The 19630-nt window shown below is 36.4% G+C and overlaps 2 protein-coding genes and 1 pseudogene across 5 annotated transcripts in view; 2 read left to right on the plus strand and 1 right to left on the minus strand.

The window, feature by feature from the left end:
• The window catches only part of MLH1 (mutL homolog 1), a 45510-nt gene extending 43725 nt beyond the window's left edge, over positions 1-1785 (minus strand). For 2 of the 3 annotated variants that reach the window (XR_014020751.1, XM_081283479.1), the window contains exon 1: positions 1539-1785. Coding sequence is in view for 1 of the 3 variants with exons in the window: in XM_081283479.1 (XP_081139605.1) it covers positions 1539-1654 (116 nt within the window). In the remaining 2 variants the exon portion in view is untranslated. The remainder of the gene's footprint in view (positions 1-1538) is intronic. The other variant, XM_081283480.1, reaches the window with a different exon arrangement.
• Positions 1786-2130: 345 nt separating this feature from the next.
• On the plus strand, positions 2131-3951 carry EPM2AIP1 (EPM2A interacting protein 1; the record flags this gene model as incomplete). The annotated part of the gene is made up of 1 exon (XM_081283226.1): positions 2131-3951. The coding sequence occupies one exon, from the start codon at positions 2131-2133 to the stop codon at positions 3949-3951; it is 1821 nt and encodes a 606-aa protein (XP_081139352.1).
• Positions 3952-4649: 698 nt separating this feature from the next.
• Positions 4650-19630, plus strand: part of LOC308643584 (RNA 3'-terminal phosphate cyclase-like) — a 28912-nt pseudogene continuing 13931 nt past the window's right edge. Inside the window, exons 1-2 of the transcript XR_014024401.1 lie at positions 4650-4731; positions 7736-7764. The product of XR_014024401.1 is annotated as an RNA 3'-terminal phosphate cyclase-like (transcript). The remainder of the gene's footprint in view (positions 4732-7735; positions 7765-19630) is intronic.

The following is a 19630-nucleotide window of genomic DNA, read 5'->3' on the forward strand; positions in this document are numbered from 1 at the left end:
AACATACGTATGGTAAAGAAAAAAATGGTAAGGCAGAAAGTTCTTTAAGAAGTCAATAAATCTTTCGTGCTTTCACAGAGTAGCCTATACACACAAAGCACCTATTAGACAAAATAAATTCAGCCTGGGGCTGCATGAGAAAGAAGTTATTGACTTGCTCACAGAAAATTCCTTATTCAGAAATAAGAAAATAAGTTATTTAAACATTAAAGACCTTTCTCAGGAGCCCCTTTATTGATGTTGTATCAGCCATCATTACATATATTAAAAAGAGTCTAACTGGACTCCATATAAAATCTCTGCTTACAGAATTAATTATAAGCCACTGAACTAGTATGTTTAGTTTTGTTGTACAGAATTTGGGCAAGGTACAATAACTGGTTTTAAGTTATTCTGTTTATTCTAAGACTATAGAAACAAAAGCCAGACAACGACTTATACTACCACCACAAATCAAATGAAAACGTCCCCAGGTTCCATGTTTCTTTTTGTGTGTGTCTCTTCTACCAATTTTCTTATTTTCCCTCTGAGGTCCTTTCTGACCCACTGCTCTTTCAGTCCCATCGCTCTGAATGCTTTATGTTTTTACAATGAATCTCTCTACAAATCTGTCATTCTTCACCAGAAAGATTTTTCTTTTCTAATAATGTATGGACTTTATTAACATCAAGTGATTTTAATACAAAGGACATGACATAGTCTTTGGGTACTTGTCTTTTGTAAGGTTTACCGTTCACGCCCAATTTTCTTTCCACATATTTTTTAACATCTTTGCTCCATGTTTGCGACAGAGCTAAGCATTAGAATCAACAGATGCCCTAATAAGTCAGACATCTTCAAAGCACCTCTCCAAAAAGTAAAAGGCAGTGAGGCCACTGACTTGGTAATAAGGGGATTCAAAGTTAAGCCCAACGTCCATTAGCCTGTCTTAAAACTCCAATGATTTATTATTATTTTTAAAAATATTTTTAGCTGTAGATGGACACAATGCGTTTATTTTATTCCTGATTTTTACGTGGCGCAGAGGATGGAACCCAGTGCCTCACATGTGCTCGGGAGCTCTCCACCACTGAGCTACAGCCTTAGCCCCCAACGATTTATTTTTAGTAGAACTCAACAACTGTGCCTTTGAACGGGTTTGATTTCTTGAATAAGAAACTGATAACATGGTATACTCTGAAAGAATATTTTTTTCCTCCCACGATAAATTTTTATACATTCTTAATTTCGCATCTTCTGCATAATTTTAAGTAGCTCTCTGAGTTAACGGTACCACTAAAGCTAGGCCGAACACACCCCTGCTACAGGCGCTCCACACGCCCTAGAATTTATGTATCGCGAGAGCAGTGGAGAAATTCTCGGTTCCGGGAAAGGAAAAGGCGGGACCGACGCGCCCCCAGGATTCCAGCGGCTTCCAATGACACGGGCCTGCGCCGGATGCGCCTCCGCCCTCGTCACCGAGGCGTGTCCGCGCCATTCAGAGAAGCGGCCCTTTAGGTCGTAAAATCTAAGCGAACCAGGCTGGACTCCCTCCATACCAGTTTTCAATCATCTCTTTGATCGCATTTGCTGGACGCTGAATAACTTCCCCCGCCGCGATGCGATTCACCACTGTCTCGTCTAACCGCCGAATAACCCCCGCCACAAGCGACATTTTGGCGCCAGAGAGGCCCAAGTCGCGTCCAGATGCTCGCCGGAAGTACCTTCAGCCAATCACTTCAGTCCCTCAAGCCCTTGGTCTTCCTTCAATTATGGTTTACACCATCCTGTAACACCCTGTAGTGGCAGCTGTTGATTGGGCAGCTTGAATGCCAATCAAGTTTCTCAACTGCGTGGGCTGCTGGGCCTTTTCGTCCGTTTCTAAGGCTGCCTCGCACTCGCTTAGAAGGATGTGCGCTTGCGCGTTAGAAATCACTGTCGGCTCTTCCAATTGGTTCGTTGGTCGTAGCTACAGGGACTACGAAATCTCCAGCCAATAGGAACGGAGATTCCATGGCAAAGGCTGGTGTCCGGCTGCTGAGGTGATCTGGCGCAGAGCTCTGGAGCTGCTTGCCGCTAGTCGGGCTCCTCCCCTCGCTTTGCGGCCTCTCTGAGGTTGATCCCGTTCTTGTGTACTCTGGCAGAATGTGGATGACGCCCAAAAGGAGCAAGATGGAAGTCGACGAGGCTCTTGTTTTCCGGCCCGAATGGACCCAGCGTTACTTGGTGGTGGAACCTCCAGAGGGCGATGGGGCCCTGTGCTTGGTCTGTCGCCGCCTTGTCGCTTCTACCCGCGAACGTGACGTCAGGCGCCACTACGAGGCGGAACACGAATACTATGAGCGGTATGTGGCGGAGGGCGATCGCGCGGCCTTGGTGGAGCGTCTGCGTCAGGGCGACATGTCGTTGAGCACCTTGCTCACTCCAGAGGAGAAAGCTGCTCGTGCAGGCCTCGGGCTCTGTCGCCTGTTGGCCTTAAAGGGTCGCGGCTGGGCTGAGGGGGACTTTGTACACCAGTGCATGGAGATATTGCTAAAAGAGGTACTGCCGGAGCATGTAGGCGTCTTGCAAAGAATTAATCTGTCTCCAGAGATCACAAGGCAGAGGATTCTGAGCATTGACAGTAATCTACGTTGTCAGCTTTTTAACCGAGCCAGACAATTTAAAGCCTATTCTCTTGCCTTGGACGATCAGGCTTTTGTGGCCTATGAGAACTATCTCCTGGTCTTTATTCGTGGCGTGGGCCATGATTTGGAGGTGCAGGAAGACCTTCTGACCATAATCAACCTGACTCATCACTTCAGTGTTGGTGCACTCATGTCGGCCATTCTAGAGTCTTTGCAGAGAGCAGGGCTTAGCTTGCAGCGAATGGTTGGACTGACCACGACGCACACTTTGAGAATGATTGGTGAGAACTCAGGACTGGTCTCATACATGAGAGAAAAGGCCGTGAGTCCCAACTGTTGGAATGTTATCCACTATTCAGGATTTCTTCACTTGGAACTGTTGAGCTCCTATGACATAGATATTAATCAGATCGTAAATACCATATCAGAATGGATAGTTTTAATTAAGACCAGAGGCGTTAGGCGACCGGAGTTTCAGTCTTTACTAACTGAATCTGAGTCAGAGCATGGTGAAAGGATTAATGGACGATGTCTGAACAACTGGCTTAGAAGAGGGAAATCTTTAAAATTAATATTTTCATTACGAAAAGAAATAGAAGCATTCTTGGTTTCAGTAGGGGCAACAACAGTCCATTTCACAGACAAGCAATGGCTTTGTGACTTTGGCTTTTTGGTGGATGTTATGAACTACCTTCAAGAACTCAGTGAAGAATTGCAAACTAGTAAAGTCTTTGCTGCTTCTGCCTTTGACCATATTTGTACTTTTGAAAGTAAGCTGAATTTATTTCAGAGACATATTGAAGAAAAAAATCTAACAGACTTTCCTGCTTTCAAAGAAGTTGTTGATGAGCTTAAACAGCAATATAAGGAAGATCAAAAAATATTTGATCCCGACAGATATCAAATGGTGATCTCTCGTCTGCAGAAAGATTTTGAGAGACATTTTAAGGACCTAAGATTCATCAAAAAGGACTTAGAACTTTTTTCAAATCCATTTAACTTTAAACCCGAATATGCACCTATTTCAGTAAGAGTGGAGCTGACAAAACTTCAGGCAAATACTAGCCTTTGGAATGAATATAGAGTCAAAACCCTGGGACAGTTCTATGCTGGATTGCCTGCTGAATCTTACCCAATTATCAAAGGGGTTGCCTATAAGGTGGCATCCTTGTTCGATAGTAACCAAATCTGTGAAAAGGCTTTTTCTTATCTGACTCGAAACCAACACACTTTGAGCCAGCCACTGACAGATGAGCATCTTCAAGCCCTGTTTCGGGTTGCCACAACTGAAATGGTTCCCAGTTGGGATGATCTTGTGAGAGGAATAAATGAAGCTAATCTATAAGCCTTTGTAGTACAACATTGAAAGAATACCAGAAGCAAAAATCTGTTTTGATTTTTTTTTCCCCCAAGTTTTCTAATTTGGATTGTTGGAAAACACCAAGCTTACTACAAGACATCCAAATCAATCACAATTCAGAACCTCCTGACAGTTGCCTTTTTTTTCATATGGCAGCATGGGACTGAAACATGAGAATACCACCTTTTTTAAAAAAAACTTTGTTTAATGGCAAAGTCATTGTCTTTTACTTTTATGGTATAATTGATTTTAAGGAGTTTAATATTGACAACATTAGTTGAATTAGAAGTCTGTTTTTAAGGTGTTCTGAGAATATATGCCAAAAATTTAACTTTTATTTTAATGAAGTTTTAAAATTTTGATTCCTGTAGTCTGAAGTTAGCAACCCCTTAAGTGTTTAAACTAATTTGCAAAAACTCACATAGCAAGTTCATGAGTTCAAAAAAGGAAAAACATAACATACAGTGGAGGTATTTTGTCTAACAAAATGTTTTGAGACTATATTTTTAAAACATTTCTGAGTCTGAAATAAATATTGCCAGATTTCCTTCCTCTTACCTTCCCCCATTCACCCCAGTGAATCTGATATTACTAACAGAGGAAGTTATCAAAAATTTAGTCAAAGGAGCAAGAATTGTTTTTAGGTTGCTGATTTTAGGAGGCTTCCTGCAATTTGGAGATAAGACTTAACCAATTTCTGGGGGTTTTCCCTGAATTTTTCACAACTGGGGGATGTTTTATCAGCTTGCCTATCAAAGGACTTTGGTAAGTATAGAATCTTAACCTTTGCTAGTTAGCAATTCTTTTTCCTACTCTAGACAGCAGTTTGGCCCTATCAAAAGGGTGAGGAAAAAAACAGCTTTTTGCACTTCATGATGAGGAGGTGTGAGATATTTTAGCTTATTTTATGTGCGTATTACCGCTTTATAAAGAATTCCTATTTAAAGGAAACTTTTAAAATGATATCAGATTTTTTTAGTTGCTGGAAATTGATTTATTCTAAAATTTAAGAGTATCTTACACGTTTGGTAAAGACAGTGCACAAGTAGAAATATTTAAATTTCAAGAATTGGTCTTATTCACAGATTATAGTAATGCCTCATTTCTAGTAAGACATCTGCCTTGTGCTAAAATAGTTACTTTAAACTTATATTAATTGTGACAAGGCAATCTCACATTAAAGTCCAATATATAAAACTAATTTAAAAACAGGACTTAACTTGTATATCATAGATTCCCAAGTACAGTTTGAAAACTTGTGCTACTAACTGTTGCAGCACTTTATGCTGTGGTCACTAATCCAGCAAATTCAAGGAACCAGGAAACAACCAAGAATTTAGAAGGAACTGATGCACAAGCTATCTTCATGGATGCTGTTAGAGCCTAGGAAGCAAAATTGTTTCAGTGCTTCTCAATCAGAGGCAGTAACCCTCCCTTCTAGAGGATGCTACGAAATGTGTAGGGACACCTTTTTGGTTGTCTTATTTGCTGGGGGGGTTTCTGCTGGCATTTCAACCTAAAGACTGCTCCCTCCTGCAGTATATACAACAGTTTGGCATTATGAAGAATTATCTCTCCCTGCCCGTAAACCCCCAGTGTACATATTATCTTATGTCAAGAAACAGGGCAAATTACCGGTAGAAGCAAAATTAGACAGGCAAGTTGGGTAAACTGATGGAATACTTGATGGGGAGACTAATTTCAATATTCCAAGGTTAGCTGGTAAGGTGCAATAAAGGTTCCAGTAGCTCACATAATAGCATTTGTAAATCAGTAATTCTGAATCAGATTAAAGGGCTCTCTCCTAGTATACACAATTAGTTTGGGGCAGATAAACCTCTTATATATTAATAATATCAAGTTGAGATTTTGATTAGCAAAGAGTAAGCTCAAATATCTGAAAAGATGACAGTGAAAAACTGAAAAAAATAAGTCTACCGGTAATTTCCCTATAGTTTTTGAGTGTTGCTTTCACAGCAAATGCTTTATTACTTATGAGAAAGTTTGTAAGACTTGAAGGCTGCTTCTGCTTTCTAATCCCAGTTCCTCAGATATTGAAATCTTGTATATTTTGTGAAGTTCTAGTATGTTTTGCTTAACGTGATAACTAAAATTAGTTTGCACCATATAGTAACTGAGTGGGGAGAGATAAAAGCAAGGATTTTAACATTGATCCTCATAAAAAGAGAATTTGCTATAACTAGTCTTGTTTATTTAAAAAAAAAGTGTATTTTACTGTTTTCTGTATTAAGTAATTCTGTAGCTGCATGGCAGTCTTTTCTTTTATAAATATATAGCTGTTATTGTTCCTGTTGTATCAGTGCATATAGATGAAATAAGTACCATTTAAAAAAAAAAAAACAAACTGTGTACTTACCAATTACTTCCCCATATCTCCCATTCCCCCTTGTTTCTTGAAAAATTTGCTCTCCTTGTTTTCTGTTTTGCCACTCAGACTGTTCTATCAAGCTCACTAAGTCCTTGTCAATATCTTTACCATCCTTGAACTGTTACTTTAGATTGAGGAGATTTTAGTTCCAGGTATGCTTTCTTAGTCTTCTTTGCAGGCACCTCTTCCCTTAAATATCTGTTCTTATTGTTTTTTTTTTTTCAAGGCTACCTACTCTCCCTTGCCTTATTTCCCTTCCATCTCCCTAGCCAATCATCTCCTTCCATGGCTTCAGTTACCACCTGTATGCAAATACTCCCAAATTCATATTTCTTTTCTGGATTTTTCCCAAGTCATATATTTAATTACTAACAAATCCACCTTGCTGCCTCACAGGCACCAAAACACATCATTGATCTTGACCCCAAACCTCCTGCTCATTGTTCCTCTTTTCTTCAGTAAACAGAATTACCACTACCAACCATCCAATTGCCCTTACTCAAGCCAAAAACTGAGTCATTCTGTTCATGTCAGTCCTATGCTTTAATCATTGCCCTTAGAATATAATACAAATTTTTATTTATCTTTCAGGTCTCAGTTTATATGTACCTTCATCTAGGTAGCCTTTGTTGATGCCTCTAGACTAGTTCCCCTGAACTAAACTCCCTAAACACCCTGTTCTTCCTGCCATACACTTAGCTCTTATTACTGGTTATTGATCACTGCTAGACTAAGCTTTACAAGGGCAGGGACCATATAAACCTTGCTCACTATTTTATCTTTAGCAGTTAGCACAATGCCTGGCATTTTAAGAAATGTTTGAATAAATAAATATTTGTGTAGTGTTTTACAATCTTTGAAGCTCTAGCACAGTCGCATTTGGCCTTCACAGTCATCCTACCTGTTCACTAGGTAGTTGTAAAACACATTGCAAATTAACAATAAAGCTAAGTTCTTTGTGACTAGGGACCTCATTGTTGTATTCCTAGAATTTAGTGCAGTGCTTAGCATGTGGTTCACAGATGTGAATGTTGTCAAGGAAACAAACTGAGATTGCAGTTTTCCCTAGTAAACAGTGAGTATTAGGATTCAAACCCAGCTGTACTCACATAAATCCACTGTGTAATATTCCGTCCATTCATGATATAGTCTTATTTTTCTTTTATTCTAAAGGCAGATTTCCAAAGGAACCTACATAGAGAGAGAAAAGATTGGACAACTTTTTAGATTGACCTAAGATTAAATTTCAGTTATTAAAAAGTTACATTCAGTATTAGAGAAAGATAATGCCACATAAGAGTTAATATCCATTTTTCCTTTTGTAGGCATCAACCCTAGGAGAAAATGGCATGCTATTTATTTTGCTACTTTCCTTTACAGATGATTTCTGGCTCTTCTGGAATTTAAAAGTAAGTAAATTTAACAAAATATTAGAAGAATGACTTCATCCTCTGGTCACTAGTTATTCAGTTCATTTGCTTTCCCACCTGCATAAGGTTCTTATCATCTCTGCAAGGAAGATGACCCCAAAGTGCTGTATAGTTAATTCATACTTTTAGATTTGCTATATTTCTTTGCTTTCATATTTCCATGCCTCTCTGAACTTAATTTCTGGGTAACAGGCCTCCAGTCTTAAGTAGGGGAGCCATACCCTTAGTCTCTTTCCTTAAACTGTTCTAATTTACAGGATTAACTACCATTATACTCTTAGTTGGATTTTTAATCTGAGTCACATTAATTCATTCAGAGATCTTAACAGTAGATATGGCAGTCATCCAGTGATTTGATCCTTGCTGTAGAACTATTTAATCAACCTTTAAGTGAAAGGATTTTTCTCTTTTGTCTTATAATTGAAAAGTTGCTTCATTCTACCCAGTAAGTATTTGAGTTTATGATTCTATTTCTTTCCATTTCTGCCTGTAAACTGACCAGTTCTTTTCTGAGTTATTTCTTCTCTACATTTTGTCAGATGCAGCCAAAATCAACCACAAAATAATTTTGTTTTTCTTTTTATTTAGTAAAGGGTAGATTATCAGCCTTCTAGTTTATCTCAAAGAATAGTTTGGCCTCTCCTTAATAGCAATTGTCCCTGTGTAGGTTATTTCTTTCATCCTCCAGTAGTAATTTCCTGAATGCCTGCCAACTAATCACTAGGCCATTGGGTTCAGTATTTTAGTAACTGCTATAAAATCTTAGGGTTTTAAATAAATTGTCTCTTGCAACTTGTCTAGGGACTTTGTTCTAGGTAAGGGGTTGGCAAACTACAGCCCATAGTCAAAATCCATCCTGATTTATGTTTCTCTCTCTCTCTTTTTTTTTTTTTTTTTTTTTTTTACTATTTTTTAATTGTTTTATTTATTTTTTAAAAGTTTTATTGGAGTACAGCCTTGTCCATTTATATATTTTCTATGGCTGATTGTGTTTTACAGTGGTAGAGTTGAATAGTTTCAACAGCAAGTATATGTCCCACAAAGCCTAAAATATTTACTTTGTGGCCCTTTACAGAAAAAGTTTCTTAATCCTTGTTCTTTATTTTCCTCATTCTGGGACTCAGGCTGACAAAGTAGTTACCATCAGGGATGTGGCTGCTCAATTTGGGAAATGAAAAAAGTTTGGCAAATAACTTGTAGACCCTTAAAGTAACACAGCCACACCTCAGTCCTAGGAGCATAATCCTTCCACAACCAGGGAGGAAAGCCAGAAATATTTGGAAGATAGCACTACTGATTAACATGATTATATTTCTCCATTTATACAATTTTTTCAATATATTTTTGCCTTTTTATTGATGTAAAACTTGAAAGTTGACAAAAATTAAGTGTATATTTGAATGTACCACCCAGATCATGATAGAAAATACTTCTGTCACCCCAGTAGGTGTCCTTATGCCTTTCTCACACACAGATAACTGCTATTCTGACCTGTATCACCATCAGTTAGCTTTACCTGTTTAAAAACTATATAAGTGGAATAATTATATGCACTCTTTCGTGTCTTTGTTCAATATGTTTGTGAGGGTAATCCATGTGGATGTAGTAGAAGCAATTCATTTTTACTTTGTGTTGTATTCCATTGTATGACTCTACTACAATTTATCTATTCTAATGCTGATGGAAATTTGGATTGTTTCCAATTTGTGGTTATTATGAATAAAGTTGCTATGAAAATTTTTGTGTCTTTTAGTGAACATGTTCCTTTTGGTATATTCATTGGTAGCTATTCGGCTTCCATGTTTCCTTCATACAGGTTCTTTGCCACAGCCACCAGAATGATCTTATTTTAAAATAGAAAGTCGACAATGTCCATTCAATGCTTAAAACCCTCTTCTTGACTTCATATCACAACCCATAAAATCCAAGGTCTTAACTGGGCATAGTGGCACATGCTTGTAATCTCAGCTGCTCTGGAGGCTGAAGTGGGGGATAGCGATAGCTTCAGTCCAGGAGTTCAAGATCAGTTTTAGGCCAGGTGCACATATAATCTCAGCGATTTGGGCGGGGCAGGGTGGCTGAGAAAGGATAATAGTTTCAAGGACAACTTCAGCAACTTTATGAGACCCTGTCTCAAAATTTAAAAAATTAAAAAGGCTGGGTATGTAGCTCAGAGTTAAAATGCCCCTGGGTTAAATCCTTTTCCCCCCAAAAGAAAGAAAGATAGAAAAAGACAAGCTTTGGACAACATAGAGACCCCACCTTTGTTTAAAAAAAAAATGTCCAAAGTCTTAATCAGGGCCTACAAGTTCCTGCACAATCAGTACCCACACATATCCTTTTTCTTCCTACTCTGTGTTACATCTTATTCTTTATCCCTCTCCTCACTATGCTCTATACCAGACATTGCTTGTCAACTTGGGAATCAAGATAAATGATTTAGCTCTGTCCTTAAAAGAGATTGTAATCTAAGTAGATAATTGTTTCTTTTAGTTGCTGGGTACTGAATCCAGAACCATGTGCATACTAAGAATAGATCCTACCCTTGAACTATACTCCTTACCCCAACAGTTTTGACATAAGCAAAAACACTGGTTTGTGGTAAATTAATTTCCCCAAGTAACACATTTAGAGATTAAATTACAAAACCTGGATAAATTTAAAGAAGTATGAACTTTAATATATTTTAGTTGTACTTATTGTGGATTAGAGTTCGTCAACTTGATTATGACACTATTATTTGCTTGCTCAAAGGGTAGGTGGGGCATGGGAATTGGGGATAGAGGAAGGAGGAAGGCAATGGAATAAATAAGTACTACTAGTTGAATCCAAAATAGCAATCATAAAAGGGACCTCTTTAAATATACCATTGTTGGTACATTACTGGTAGTTATAACGTAACTGATGAAATATGATTATTAAATTCTCATTTTTACAACTTTTTTGATGTGCAATTGAAATATAAGAAGCCACACGTTTAAAATTTGATTAGGTTTGACATACACAAAAGTGCATAAAATCACCATAATCAAAATAATGAATGTGAGGCTGGGGTTGTGGCTCAGCAGTGGAGCACTTGTATGCGAGCCACTGGGTTTGATCCTCAGCACTGCATAAAAATGGATAAACAAAGTGGAGGTAATAATAATAATGAATGTCACTCAAAAGTTTGCATTTGTTTTGACCAAGGGAAGGGAAAACTAAGGGGGTGATGGGGAGACTTTGTTGAAAAGAGATGTCTCAGTTCACATTGTAAAAAATTACGATAGTCTAGGTGGCTTAAGTAACATCTCACAGTTCTGAAGAGTGGGAAGTAAAAGATCAAGGTGCCCTCTGATCCATGTCTGGTGAGTGAATACTTCCTCTGGTGTACAGATGACCGTCTTTGCATTGTATTCTCACGTGGTGGAGAGCAGGAAAAGAGAAAATAAGCTGTCGTCAGCCCGGGTTGTGGGTCAGTTGTAGAGTGCTTGCCTAGCACGTGTGACGCACTGAGTTCAATTCTCAACACCACACAAAAATAAATAAAGGTATTATGTCCTTCTTCAACTAAAGAAATGTTTTTAAAAAGCTCTCAAGTCTTTATAAGAGCACTAATCCCATTGTGGGGATTCCATCCTTTTGACCTAAATGCTTCCCAAGACCCCACCTCTTAATGTCATCACATTGAGAATCAGGATTTTGCCACACAAATTTGGTGGTGGATGTTTTGTATGTAGTAAGAAAATACTGGGATACCTTTCAGGACTACCATTGTCTTCTCTCTCTGCATCTGCCTTTCTTTTTACCACTTTGCTAGTCAGCCTTTCTTTTTTATCACTAATCAGCCTTCATACATTTCCCTGGCTTCTATCACTACCACACTTCACTGCCACTGCCACATTCTCTTAATGTGTCAATTACATATTCCTGGGCAGGACCCTATGGAAGTCCAATCTTTGATGATGTCTTTCAGAGGCCAGGCATATACCCATAGTGAAGTGAGTGGTGGTTATGAAGGGGAGAGTCCAATAATGTATTTGATGGGGCTTCCTGGTTGTAAGAAACCAACTTGTACTAACTTAAAGGGGAAAAATGAAGGAATGATTAGGGACTGCAGGAGGGAAAAAAAAAAAAAAATCCCCTGGAAGCCATGTGAGAGTATTGAATTCAACAATCAATTGACAATTGCTTATTGAAGGCCTACTAGCACAGTGGAGATTCAGCAGTAAATCCAAATAAATTTTCTCACATGAATCTTGACTGTGTCCTTTTTGTATAACTACTTTGTCCTAGTTTTGATTACTCATTTTCTTTATGGGAGAACATAGTTGTGACTGAATGATTCTTCCTAAGGGATGCATAATACCATAGCCTTAGACCCTCAATCCTAAGGAAGGAATCCTAAGAGGAGGAAATTTTCTGGAAGGTTTTGAGCCGGGTGGACACTCAAAGAAATCCCAAAGAATTTATTATTTACTGTAGTCAAAGTTTTCCATGACCCCTCTGAAGCAGAATTTATGGATTTGTTAAAAAGGTCCATAGAAGTAAGAACTAAAAAAGAGAAAAATGGTTTATAGAAAGATCATTTATTCCAACTTCTTTACAATGTAAAGAAAGTGGATCCTACAGAAGACGTTAAGGTTATCTTGAATTATTCAGCAGGACCAGGACAACAGCCCTTTCCTGAACTATTTCAGTGCTTTCCCCCTTGTGTCATTTCTGTAATGACCAGACTGGCCTATGCCTCTATTTCTTTTATGGGATCACCTCTTTTCTTTGTGGAAGACCTCAGAATCCTCATAGTCTTGACCTTTGTTTCTAGCCTGTCATTAATGGCTGAGACTGGGTATCTCTCTTTATACTTTAGGAGTCTAGAATTCTTTGAGATATCAATATGTTAGATAAAAATTAGAAAATTTTCATATTGTGATATGTATTTTGAAAGGCTTTTAAAAGCACAAATATTACCTGTATCTAGAGAGGGTTTAAAAAATTTTATCTGAAAAGAAAGAGGCTAATGTCACTTTAGATGTTTTTGACAACTTTTCCATTTCATCTTTGTTTTTTACATATCAAACTAATTTTAATATCTTTGAGTTTTCTTTGAATATTTTCCATTTAAGTTTTCAATGTATTGAGTTATTTGTGGCATTTTCTCTTTTCTCCTCTGTATCTCTGCTTATGTTTCCTCCCATTTGTTTGAGCTTTTCTTTTTCTTAGCCTCACTAGACTTTTTAAAATCTTTTTCAAAGAGCTTGCTTCTTCATTTATATATTAGTGTTATGTCTTAATTCGTTGATTTCTGCTTTTATTTTCTTTAATTTTTTCTGTTTTCTTATACTTTTTTCCATTAGATTATTTTTCTATATCCTTGACATTATTAAGTAAAATAAGAGTTATGTGAATACAAGCACTGTGATACTGTGATAGTCTGATAACCAAGATGGCCACTACATTATTAATGGATGGGTAGCTTATATAGTGTGGATATGCCGGACAAAGACATGACTCATGTCCTACCAGGGCAGAGCAGTACAGTGCAAGATTTCATTATACTACTTAAAACAGAGCACAATTTAAAACTTATGAATTGTTTATTTCTGGAATTTTCAATTTAATATTTTTGGACTGGAGTTGACTATGGGTAACTAAAAGGTCTGAAAGTGAAGATATGGAAAGCCAAACTGCAGGTAAGGAGAAGGATTACCTAGTCAAATTTATAGAGACAGAAAGTGTAAGGGAATGTGAGTCTTATTATCTAATGGTACAGAGTTTTAAAGTTTTGCAAAATAAAAAGAGTTCTGGAGATGGATAGTGGTAATGGTTGTATAACATTTTGAATGTACTGAGTACCACTAAACAGTACAGTTAAAAGTGGTTATGATAGTAAATTTTATGTGTATTTTACCACAATATGTTTTTTTAAAAAGAATCAAAGGGTATAGATCAGTGGTAGAGCACTTCCCTAGTATGCATAAGATCCTGGGTTCAATCCCAATATTACTAATAAAGAATAAATTTTAATAATAATCAAGTGTAAGTACCCCATAAAATTAAACAAAAACCTATCCTATGCTCCAGCAATTTCATTCCTATTTGCCCAAGGTAAATGAAAAATGTCCACAAAAAGTTCGTTTTTTTTTAATTGCTTTTATTTTTTAAATACATGATAGCGGAATTCATCACAATTCTTATTACACATATAGAACACAATTTTTCATATCTCCGTTTGTATATAAAATATGTTCACAATCAATTCATGTCTTCATACATGTACTTTGGATAATGATGTCACAAAAAATTATTTGGTCAAGAATGTTCATGGTAGCTTTATCTGTAATAACAAAAAAAACTAGGAACAAACCAAACATCCGCCAACAAGAAATGGATAAATAAAATGTGTTATATCCATACACTGGAATACTAGACTGGAACAAATGCACATAACAATATGAATGTCAAGAATATCCTAAGCCAAAGAAACCAAAGGAAACTGTTTTTATGAAAATCAACAACAGAAGAATCTAAACTGTGGTAGAAATCAGAGCATCAGTGGTTGCTAGGAGTGGGAGGGAGTGGGAGGGGGGACAGGAAAAGGGAAGGTGCAGATATTGGGGATATATGGGTGTTACTGCTTAGATAGTTTCAAGAAGGAACTTTCTGAGTTGGTGAAAGTATTTATATCTTGGGGGAGATGGAAAAGAATATTTATTTATTTATTTATTTTATATATATTTTTTTATTTTTTAGTTTTCGGTGGACACAACATCTTTGTTTGTATGTGGTGCTGAGGATCGAACCCGGGCCTCACGCATGCCAGGCGAGCACGCTACCGCTTGAGCCACATCCCCAGCCCAAGAATATTTATTTTTAAATTTTAAGCTAAATTAATTAATTACTTGTTTATTTATTTTTGTGGTGCTGGTGATTAGAACCCAGGGCCTTGTGCATGCAAGGCAAGCACTCTACCAACTGAGCTATATCCCCAGCCCTTAAGCTAAATTTATTTTTTAAATTGACAGATAAGAACATAAAAATTTTACATATTAATGGGATACCATATGTTATTTCAATACATGTATACATTGTATGTTTAAATCATTTTATATATCCACCTCCTCACATCATTTCTTTATCGTGAAAACATTTAAAATGCTTTCTTCTAGCTTTTGGAAATATATTGTATGTTATTGTTATTTCTAGTCACCCTCCTGTGCAATTAGCACAACGTAATTTCTTACTCTTAGCTTAGTACTCATCATTTTACCTCTCTCTGTCCCTTCTTTGTCTCCTCTCCCTGGCATCTGGTAAACCACCATTGTACTCTCAAATTCTATTAAAATCAACCCTTTTAGATTCTATGTGAGAAAGATCATGTGGTACTTTCTGTGCCTGGCTTACTTCATTTATCATAGTGATCTCCAGGTACATTCATGCTGTCACAAATAGCAGGATTTCATTCTTGTTTTTACAGCTGAATAGTATTCTATTGTGTGTATGTATTACATTGTCTTTATCCATTCATCAATTAATTGACACTTAGGTTGTTTCGATTTTTTGGCTATTGAGAATAGTGTTGCAGTGGACATGGGAGTGCAGATGGCTCTTTGACATACTAACATCATTTCTTTTGGATATATACCCAGTAATGGGATTGCTGAATCATGGTAGTACCATTTTTAATTTTTTTCGAAAAGTTTCATACTGTTTTCCATGATGGTTGAACTAATATCAACAGTGTGCAAGGGACTCCTTTGTTTCTTACCAACACTGGTACATGTTATCTTTTGTCTTTTTTATAATAGTCGATTCTAACTGGAGTGAGGTGATATCTCATTGTGGTTTTGATGTGAATTTCCTTGAGTATTAGTAACGTTGAGCATTTTTTCATATACTTGTTGGCTATTTGCATTTCTTCTTTTGAGAAATGTCTATTTAGGCCCATTGTTAATTTCTTAATCAAGTTTTTTGTTTGCTATTGAGTTGTTAGAGTTCTTATGTAATGTACATATTAATCCTTTGTTAGATGTATAGCTGACATATGTTTTCTCCCATTCTTTTTTTTACAACTTTATTTATTTTTTATTAATGTGATACTGAGGATTAAACCTAATGCCTCACACATGCTAGGCAAGCACTCTACCTCTGAGCCACAAACCAGCCCCCACCCATTCTTCTCAGTTTACCTCCTTCATTCTGTTGATCGTTTCTTTTGTTTTGTTTAACTTTTTAGTTTAAGGTAATCCAATTTGTCTATTTTTGCTTTTGTTTTCTAAGAATTTTGGGTCTTGCCCCCAAAATTGTTGTCCATTCCAACATTCTGTAGCATTTCCCTGTTTTCTTCTAGTAATTTTATAGTTTCATTTTTACATTTACATTGTTGATTCACTTTGAATTGATTTTTATAACTAGTGAGAGATAGGGGTCTAGTTTCATTCTTCCACATGTGGATATCCGATTTCCCCTGCATTATTTATTGAAAAAAACTGTGCTCTCTTCACTGTGAGTTCTGGCACTTTTGTTGAAAATCAGTTGGCTATAGATGCATGAGTTTACTTCTAGGTTCCATTAGTCTGTGGGTCTATTTTTATGCCAATTCCATGCTGTTTTAATTACTACAGTATAGACTGTATTTTTGAGCCAGGTAGTATAATGCATCCTGCTTTATTCCTTTTGCTCAAGATTGTTTAGTGTTTCTCTGTTGACTGGGGTTTTGGTTCTACAGGTATATATATTTGTCATAACCCATCAAACTGTACACTTAAGATTTGTGAATTGAGATCTGTGAATTTTACTGTATATTATTTATAAATCAACATAATTAGTATTTTTAATAGGGAGATTAGAGGTGTAACTCATTGGTAGAGCACTTCTTTAACATGCATAAAAGCACTGAAAGAGAGAGGAAAAAGAAAAAAATGAATTGAAAGTCTTTTCCCTGCTCTTCTCCTCCCCCTGGGGGCAATGAGGCAAGTATAGAAAAAGTACTGTAGTTTTTCTCTTTTGTATGTGCTTTGATGCATATTACTTATAAAACAACCATTATTCATTTCTTTATAAGCAGGTTTACTTGTAACCAACAAGGACAGCACATTATTGCTGACTGGTATAATCCCTTTAACTAGTAAAATAGATGACACTGTAAACTGCCTGTAGCTATACAGCATCATGCCTAGGCAAGAGATAGTTCAGGGATGTGTCACAGCTCACAAAGAAGGTTGCTTTGTGAACAGCAGCCCTCAGCGTCATCTTCATTATCAGCGAAGAGCTGGTTTCCCTGGCAACAGGGTCTTCTTAATGCCTGGTGCCAGGCAACAGGCATGAAATGTCTGTAGCAAGTATACGTTGAAAAAGAAGTCCTCTTTACCAAATGCTTCTCTTTAGACTATACACTCAAGTCCATTGACGGTTAAAAACAAAACAAAAAATGAAAAGCATCAGTGCCCTTATTTTCTCCTCTCCTCCCTCATTCGTTCCCTTTAGTAACAACCATTTATGACCTTTTCTGATATTAGTTCTTTTGGCCCATACATATCTCTAAATATTACTAATTCTCAGTTTATCAATTCTAGACACCATCTATTGCCTATTATTAATAAGGATATAGATAACTTATACTATCATATTTATTCTTATTCTTTTTTTAAATTTTTTTTTAGTTGTTGATAGACCTTTATTTTGTTTATGTATTTATCTGTGGTGCTGAGAATCAAACCCAGTGCCTCACACACACCAGGCAATTGCACTACTGATGAGCCCCAGCCCCTATTCTTATTCTTTTTTTTTAATTTCATTTTTATTTTTTAGTTATGTAGGTGGACACAATAACTTTATTTTATTTTCATGTGGTGCTGAGGATCAAACCCAGTACCTCACACATGGTAGGCAAGTGCTCTACCTCTGAGCCACAACCCCAGTCCTCCTATTATTCTTAACATGACTTTTTTTTTTTTTTATAGTTGTATCATTGGTTTTCTTTCTATTGGTTACTTTTACAAATTTAGATTTTTTTTCTTAACTGATTTTTTTTATTCCATTAAATTTCACCAGTATCCCTTAGTTTTCCTCTATCCTTGCCTCCATCTCTCCTCCCATTTCTACCCCCACGTTTTGGTGAACTCCACTTTTATATTTATATGGTCAAGGTTGAAAAATATTTATGTTCTTCACAGAAATCATAACTGAACCCCTATACTTGGTTTATGAGTTGATGGCACAAGTTAAAAATCACTAAATGATATTCAGTTGTTATGATATATTATTAGATTTTCTTGTATACTTCTAATGTCATGGCCCTAGGACTGCTCAAAGGACAATAACTGTTCCTAGAAATTGTAAAGTGGATTTTCTTTTCTCAAACTACCACCATTGCTCAAATTCATAACACATTTTAGTTTACTTCAAATTTACCTCATGCTTTTCCCACTTTCTTGGAATTTAAACATTTTCTCCCAATTGGGGAAGTAAAAACCTTCATCAAATCACATGTATATTAATTGCCTTTTTTTTTTCTTATTCTAAAACTTCTCAGGGTTTGTTCTAGAATTCTTCTTAAGAACATAGGGGCAGTTATTGATGTCTTATTTCAATTTGGACAAATTTCTTTAAAACCTCACTGCAAGGTATCTGGGGTTTCTTTTCATTAAATTTACATGGTTAGTTCTATCATTTCTTTTTGTCTACATACTCCTCACACTTGAATTCCTGGCCAATATCTTTCATTATCTCCTTCAGGAGAGGTAAATAGTAAATAAACTCTCCAAATCCTTATAGGTGTAAACAATGGTTTTAGTTTGCCCTTAGTCTTGATAGCTGGCTTGGTAGGTATGGCTTTCTAGCTTCAAAATTATTTTTTATAGAAATTTAAAGTTCTGCTTCAATAATTCACTAAAAACTTTTAAAATTATGAAATAGAATACATATGAACAAAAAACAAATACAAATTCATATCTTAATGAATTATTATAAATTCCTATAAAGCCCTATACATCTACATCAAAACTCTCATTCTCTCCAGCCCCACGTCTTTTTCTAACCGTAAGTTTCCTGTTCCCTCCTAGAAATATCTATAATTCTGATTTTTCTTTTTCTTTTTTTCTTTTTGGTATTGAGATTGAACTCAGGGGCATTCAACCACTGAACCATATCCCCAGCCCTTTTTAATTTTGTTTAGAGACAGTCTCAGTTGCTTAGTGCCTCACTGTTGCTGAGACAGGCCTTGAACCTGTGATCCTCCTGCCTCAGCCTCCCGAGCTGGGATTATAGGCGTGTATCACTATACCTGGTTATAATTCTGATTTTACAAAACAATTTCCTTTTCGTGTGTGTGTGTGATTGATTGACATTTGATTGACATTTGGGCTTTTGAGAGTTTAAATATTGTACCAATTTACAAGGCAGAAAATATTATTTATTTATTAATTAAATATTATTTCTTTGCATAATAGTAATCTAAAGTGATATGTAAAGCATGTCTTAATTTTCATTTTTTAATTTTATGAAGTTTAGTTCCTGAACTTGCTAATTTTGGTTTCAAGCAATGTTTATTTTAAACTCATTATCTTTGCCTTTTTAAGTATAGCTATTATTCTTATTATTAGATTACTTTTTTTTGGAGAAATACAACCTATTCTTGTTCTATCATTGCAGTAGCCCCTCGAATCTCACTGAAGATCAGAAACAGATTTTGAAGGTCTCATTTCTTTTCTACTCCTTTAACTATCAAAGAGGTGGTCTCCTTCCTGCTTCTTTACCATTCCTATGGAATATAGTATGTGGTAGTTACACAACATGATGAAGGTACTAAATGCCACTTAATTATTTGTTTTACAATATTAAATTTTAAGTTATGTAAATTCATCTC

Source organism: Spermophilus citellus (assembly GCF_964194105.1).
Source record: "Spermophilus citellus genome assembly, chromosome: 3".
Lineage (NCBI taxonomy): Eukaryota > Metazoa > Chordata > Mammalia > Rodentia > Sciuridae > Spermophilus > Spermophilus citellus.